This window comes from Pinus tabuliformis, chromosome 7 (assembly GCF_031772625.1).
Source record: "Pinus tabuliformis cultivar Carrire ecotype Pingquan chromosome 7, CPIR1, whole genome shotgun sequence".
Lineage (NCBI taxonomy): Eukaryota > Viridiplantae > Streptophyta > Pinopsida > Pinales > Pinaceae > Pinus > Pinus tabuliformis.
Window position 1 is genome coordinate 1,366,092,724 of NC_142293.1, and position 7,630 is coordinate 1,366,100,353.

The window sequence follows — 7,630 nt, forward strand, 5'->3', positions numbered from 1 at the left end:
ATGTGAATAATAAGAATGTATTCAATTACAAATAGTCTTCATTATGATCAATCTCAATTATTTTTTTGTACTATTCTGATTGTAACCTTTATTAGTTTTTCCATACTTTCATATCGATTACATGAAAAGTGCAGTTGAAGTCGTAAACTATTCAAATATTAACTTGAGTTATTGTAGTAAACATCTTACCTTTTCTCTCTTTCTCTCCAATATTAATAGGATGAACTATTATAACACAAAAATCATTGCACATTGTGAATATTTTTTTGTGCTTACACTAAAATCAATCACATTGTTGATCCAATCACTTTAAAATTAATGTACCATCATACATCTACAGTGAAATCAATGCATCTAATGCAAGCAATCAAATATGATTAGAAAAAAATATCTACATTGAGATCAATACATCTAATGCAAGCAATCAAATAGAATTAGAAATCAACATCTACATGAAAATCAATGCATCTAGTGCAATCAATCTAAAAAATCAACATCTACAATGAAATAAATACATCTAGTGAAAGAAATCAAATATAATTAGAAATCAACATATACACTGGAATCAATGCATCAAGTGCAAGCAATCAAATCGAAATAGAAAACATATACACTAAAATCAATACATCTAGTGCCAACAATCAAATATGATTAGAAATTGCTTATACACTAAAATCAATGCATCTAGTGCCAACAATCAAATATGATTAGAAATCACATTTATACTAAAATCAATGCATCTAGTGCAAAGAATCAAATAGAAATAGGAAACATCTACAGTAAAATCAATGCATCTAGTGCCAACAACCAAATATGATTAGAAATCACATTTATACTAAAATCAATGCATGTAGTGAAAACAATCAAATATAATTAGAAATCAATGTGTACATTGAAATCAGTGCATCTAGTGCAAGCTATCAAATAAGATTATAAATGACCATCTACAAAGAAATCAATGCATCTAGTGCAAGCCATCAAATAGGACTATAAATAACCATCTACACTATCAATGCATCTAGTGCAAGCAATCAAATAAGATTATAAAACATCTACAATGAAATCAATTCATCTAGTGCAATCAATCAAATAGGATTAGAAATCAACATCTACACTAAAACCAATGCATCTAGTTCAAGCAATCAAATATCATTAAGAATCAACATCTACACAAAAATAAATGCATCTAGTGCAAGAAATCAAATAGTATTATAAATCACCATGTATGTTGAAATAAATGCATTTAGTGTAAGAAATTTTCTTCCCTCTCTCCCCCCTCAGTATCTCCTTCTTTGTCTCTCTATATCACCCCCAAACATACACATAATCTCTATGTCTCTCCCTTGTCACTCCCTTTCTCTCTCAACTTCTCCCTCTCTATGCCTTTCTTCTTCCCTCCCTCTCTCCCCTTCCAACTCCATCTCTTTGTCCCTCCCTCCCTCCTCCTCTCTCTCCCTTCCTCTCTCAACCTTCCTCTCTATCACTTTCTCTCTCCCATCTCTCTCTCTCTCTAACCTTTTCAATTTCTCCCTCCCTCTCTCCTTCTCTCTCTCCTCCTCTCTCCCCGTCCATCTTTATGTATCCCTCTCTCTTTATTATCCTTCTCTCCTACTCTTACCCCTCTCCTCTCTCTTCATTCCTCCTCGCCCCTTTAATTTAGTTCATCTCCTTTAGTACAAGCAACCAAATAGGATTAGAAATCACCATCTACATTGAAATCAATGCATCTAGTGAAAACAATCTTATTCCCTCTCTTCCCCTTACTTCTATATCTATATCTCCCTCCATCTCTCCTTCTTTGTCTCTCTGTCTTAGTGCCCCCCCCCCCACAAACACACATGCTCTCTCCCTCCATATTTATCTATCTCTCCCTCTCTCTATCTCTCTTCTTCCCTCTCTTCACCTTCCATCTATATCTCTATCTCTCTCTATCTCTCTTGTCTTTCTATATCACACCCAAAACATACACACTCTTTATCCATATCTATCTTTCTCTCCCTCCCTCTTCCTCTCCCTCACTGTCTCTCTTCCCCTCCTCTCCCTCTCTCCCCCCTTTTATCTCTCTTCCCTCCTGCTCTCCTCTCTTCCTCTCTCTCCATCTCTGTTATCGCTTCCTCAATGTCTCCACTTTTCTCTCTATGTGTCTTTCTTCTTACCTTCCTCACTCTCTCTCCCTTCCTCTCTCCTTCTCTCTCTCATGTCCTCGCTCTCTTCCTTCCCCTCCCCGCCTTTCTCTCTCACCTCCCTCTCTCTTGGCCCCTCAAACCTCTCTCTCTCTCTCTCTCTCCCCAACTTTGTCACTATCTCCCTCCCTCTTTCCTTCTCTCCCATTCTCTGCCCCCTTCTCTCCATCTCTCCTTCTTTATATCTCTATCTCAGCCCCAAGCATAAAAAATTTCTCACCATCTCTTCCTTGCTCACTCCCTCTCTCTCTCTCCCCACAGGTCTCTCTCTCTATGCCTTTCTTCTTCCTTCCCTTTTTCTCCTTCCAACTCGATCTATCTATCTCTCCCTCTTTTCTCCTTTCTCTCACTCACTCCCTCTATCTCTCTACCTCTATCACTCTATGTCTTTGTTCTTCCCTCCCATATATATCTAGAGTTAATATATATCATTATAATATAAAAAATTTAATATTATATTAAATTTAATATTGTATTAATTAAAAGTTATTAAGTTGAATAATATTAATATTAATATTAGATTTAATAATAATATTAATATGAATATTAATCTTTCAATATTAATATTAGATTTAATGATGTTTTTTACATGGCATTATAACAAAAATTATAATAAAACTACATCAAATGAATATTTTTGAATATTACAACTTTGACGTGGAAATATTTATGTGTATAGAGATTTTAATATATCCATAGGATATGGTTTTCCTTTTAAAGATTCATTTTACAAATAATTAATTAAAAGAAATATTAAAAGATTTTACAACAAGATTTTGGATTCTTTGTCTTGAATTAATCTTTTTACTTTGATTTAAGAAATGGTAGTGGCTTTAATAAAGAGTAAATATGTTTAAAATTTTACCTAATTTGGAATTTTAATGTGGTAAAATATTTTGTTGAAGGTAAATTTATGATCCATTCAAATTCAATGTATATGATAAAAGAAATATTAAACTCATGAGATAATTGTATTGTAATTTTTTTATCTAAAAGCATGAGATAATTGTATTGTAGATTTTTTTATGTATAGTTATTTTCATTTTCATTTTTTTTTATCTTTATCATTATTTTTATTTTTGTTTCAGGCCAATATTTTTTTCCCTCTATTTTCATTACATTATTTAGATTTCTAATTTTTTATTTTTATGTTGACAGAGAGTAGCTAAAATTAAACTTTGAGCATGAACATACTTACACATCTAAGTAATACTGGGTTGTAGAATGCATCTCTTTGGGAAACTAACAAATGCTCAAGAATACATTGCAACTACAGTGATAAAATATTGTTACTTACCACATAGAATCTATTATGGAAAAAGGTATAGTAGTTTGTTATTTTTAATTTTATTTATTTACCATTATTAAACTGGTTTATCTTTTAAATTTATCTCATATCATCATAAAATTACCATATTTGTTATTTTAATAAAATATTCATAATTTGTTATTTTAATAAAAATATTATGAATAGTGATTAGCTAAAGGAGTTGAACTTATTATGTTTGTTATTTTTATAAAAAATATTATGAATAGTGATTGGATAAAGGAGTCGAACTTAGTTGGGGGGAGAGTGAGTCCTCGAACTGTGGATACAGTTCAATGGAGTTATCAATTTGTGACATTTTCAACCACTTAATTTGTGACTTTATAGTTTACGTTATCTAGTACTGTACTTAACACTTACTCCATGCTCCTATCAGGGCGTGGGCGAATCCCATCATGTTCAATTGCCGTTACGGATGCCGTGTCCACCACGGTATCTCGGGTATACGCCAGTCATGGTGATTTTACCTCCATGTTTACATGTTTTCTGCTTGGGGAAGACGAAACATGTGCCATTAACGTTTCTCAAAATCATTCCCGGCGGATCAACTCTCAAGGCTGCGCGTCCGCTGTTTCATTGCTGACTGCAGTGTCCGTGTATGCCCTAGAATATGCTCCGATTATCATACTGTTGCATGCCCGGGAATGTGCTTCGATTATCATATTAATATTAATAATGATGTTTTGTTTATGTTTCAAATTTCATGGAACATTTTTTTTTCTATACTCTCATTCTCGCTAAATTTTAAAATTTTTATATCTAACCTACTTTTAAATATACTTTACTTTTGGTGTTATACTTTTTATATTCAATTTATTCATTATTAAATATACTACTTCTCTAAACAGTATTTCAAATAGATTGTGCTTTGCTCTGAAAATAATACAGATTTTTATAGATTTTGATAAAATTTAGCAGGATTTCTGTAATTTCAGATTATAATTATGAAATTTCAGTCCCAATAATTTTCGATGGTGTTAAATTTAATCAAACAAATTTTTTTATTAAAAATATGATTATTAAAAATATGATTCAAATACTGTTACATAATGGCTAAAAAAAAATACCCAAATTCCAGCCCTGCTGTGATAAATATAAATATAAACCTAACTATATATTATATAACTGTAATGATGCGACGGAAGGCGCAAGAATCGGTTGGATTGACCAATCCAAACAATATGATCCGACAATGTGCGCATGGATGGTTTGTCGCTTGTATATGCTATGTTACTTTACGAATTAGGGAAATTTATTTGAGTCGCGGAGGGAAGACGCAGCCAGTGTCAATGTGCCAGCTAACGAAAATCAGAGAAGGAGATGATATCTCAATGATCGAGAGGGTGTATGAAGATAAAACGCCATATAAAAAATGCGACGCTTGTGAACATGTCAATTAGATTTATAAACAATTAATATGAAGTATGCCTTGCGAAATGGTTCACAAGAATACCAGCTGCGATGGCTTTGGCATATCAACCAAGTCCAATTGTAAGAGTTCCTTATCTCATTTTTTGTTTGTCTGCGTTGATTAGATCAACACGCAACTCCGCGCAAGTACTCAATATATAAATAGAATTCCATTTTGCAAAGCATTCTTCACTTGGGAATATCATGAAGACAACTACAGTTCGAAATCTGATTGCCGCACTTGCTAGCCTTCTTTTATTTTCATGTGTATTTTCGGATGCAGCTGAAGGACTCGCGCTGAACTTCTATAACAAGACTTGCCCCGCAGTTTATAACACAGTAGAAAATGTAGTTGGACAGTACATCTCCAAAGCCCCAACTCTGGCGGCTCCTCTTCTCAGAATGCAGTTTCATGACTGCTTCGTCAGAGTGAGTATCTTTCTGCTTTCATCTGCGATATATTTAAGTACCAATAATAGTGCATTGAACAAGAATAGTATTTATGGCCTTTTTTGGATTAGTAAATAGATATGTTTAACTGGATGAAGGGTTGCGATGGATCGGTGCTCTTGAATTCAACGAATTCATCGAAAGCGGAAAAGGATTCGATTCCGAATGTCACTCTCAGAGGATTTCAAGTCATCGACGCAGCCAAAGCTGCAGTGGAGAAGGTGTGCCCCGGAGTGGTGTCATGCGCTGATATTCTTGCACTCGTTGCACGGGATGCTGTCCATATGGTAACGCTCCTGTTTAGTCATAATGCATGCCTTACATTTCCTTTCCTCTTCAATTATCATATTTGTTCGGCAGCCACTAATATGGTTTGTATTTGTAATTCAAAATATTAGTTGGGTGGACCATTCTGGAACGTTCCAACGGGACGCAGAGATGGAATCGTGTCTATCGCGAACGAAGCTCTCACTAAACTTCCTCCACCATTTGCGAATTTCTCGCAGCTCGCATCAATGTTTGCTAGCAATGGTCTTGATGTTAAGGACCTTGTTGTGTTATCAGGTAATTAATCCAATACTTTGATCGATACTCACCTTTATTCCCTTCTCATTTGGTTATTATTCGCGTTGACTTATATATAACAATACGTCGCACAGGTGCCCACACTATCGGGACGTCCCACTGCAGCTCCTTTAGCAGCAGGCTTTACAATTTTACAGGAAAAGGGGATACGGATCCATCCCTAGACAAATATTATGCTGCTCAATTGAAGATAAAATGCAAGCCTGGGGACAGTAAGACGATAGTAGAGATGGATCCCGGTAGCTTTCGAACATTTGACACACATTATTACATGAATTTAAAGAAGAATAGAGGTCTCTTTCATTCCGATGCTGCGCTGGTAACCAACGACGAGGCAAAAGCATATGCCAACGAAGAATTACAGGGCCCGTCGTTCTTCTCAGATTTTGCAACGTCGATGGAAAAGATGGGCAGAATCGGTGTCCTAACAGGCACTGCAGGCCAAATCCGAGGACATTGTGCTTTCATAAACTAACTTTGCCTCTATATTCTTTGACTCGATTTTCTTTGAATTTATTGGCGATCCCTTTGACTCGATTTTCTTTGAATTTATTGGCAATCCCCTTGCCCAACGTCTGCATTCGTTACTCTCTTTTTATAAATTTACGAACGTTTCAGGCTAAAATGTAAGGTGCCTCTCAAATTTAATCTCAGCTTTGTCTAAGCAATGAATGTGTATGGTCTATTTCCTGGCGATATCGGGAAGGTGTATTGTCTATTTCCTCACGACATCACAGACCATTTAAATTTTTATAAAAAAATCAAATGTTTTACGCAACTTAATTTTTATTAATTGATTTTGATATTTAAATCTTTTAACATTAATTACTTTTAAAAATAAGTGATATATATGTTAGATTAAATAAAAATTATTTTAGTAATGTATTATTTGATTTAAAGGAATGTGTAATTTCTTTCATACATGTAACATTATTTATTTCTTTATACCATTTTTATAATTTAATTTATAAATAAAATACATTAAGAAAATAATAATATATTTTTTTTCCTATTGAAGACTTTTTAGGAAGCTGTTACATTTGTTTGCAAATTGTTATCATTATTATAAGTTGTTAGGGCATTAAGCATATTATTTTATTAAGTTGTAACTTGGTGAGGAGTTACACATGCTGCTAAGTTGTAACCTAGTGAGGAGCCACACATGCCACCTTGTCTTGGAATCTCATTTTTGATGTCCTGATTAAAAATAATTTTAATCAAAACTACTGAACACAACGGGATCTGGAAATGCAGCCTTTATTTATATTAATAAATGAAGAAATTGGTACATCTCCATACAATAAATTTCAAGCCCTTGCAATGGCATGCACGACTCCTTATCAAAAGAGAAAACAAATGCACTGAAGCACAATCGTGGACCCTAGATGGATCCACCAGACGAAATAACACCCACGGAGTTTTCATCCCTAGGAAGAAACTCGAACTAGCCATGCCAAGTTCTCAAGAAAAGACACAACAAAATAGATTAACCCGAATGATTCAAATTCTTAGCTTCTATCCCCTTTTATAGGCTTGATGGAATCTCTAAAGACCCTAGTTTATTATTTTCCCTTAAAAACTGAAGGGAAATACCATGGGTTGATACCTTGGGAAAATGCCGCGGTAAATACCATGGACAAATTCTCTCGATTTTGCACAGATCGAGAAAGGGAAT

The 7,630-nt window shown here is 34.3% G+C and overlaps 1 protein-coding gene across 1 annotated transcript; it reads left to right on the plus strand.

The window, feature by feature from the left end:
• The first annotated feature begins 5,124 nt into the window (after positions 1–5,124).
• On the plus strand, positions 5,125–6,430 carry LOC149252681 (peroxidase 27-like). The gene is made up of 4 exons (XM_089456701.1): positions 5,125–5,349; positions 5,469–5,657; positions 5,769–5,934; positions 6,030–6,430. The coding sequence occupies exons 1-4, from the start codon at positions 5,125–5,127 to the stop codon at positions 6,428–6,430; spliced, it is 981 nt and encodes a 326-aa protein (XP_089312827.1).
• The last annotated feature ends 1,200 nt before the right edge of the window (positions 6,431–7,630 follow it).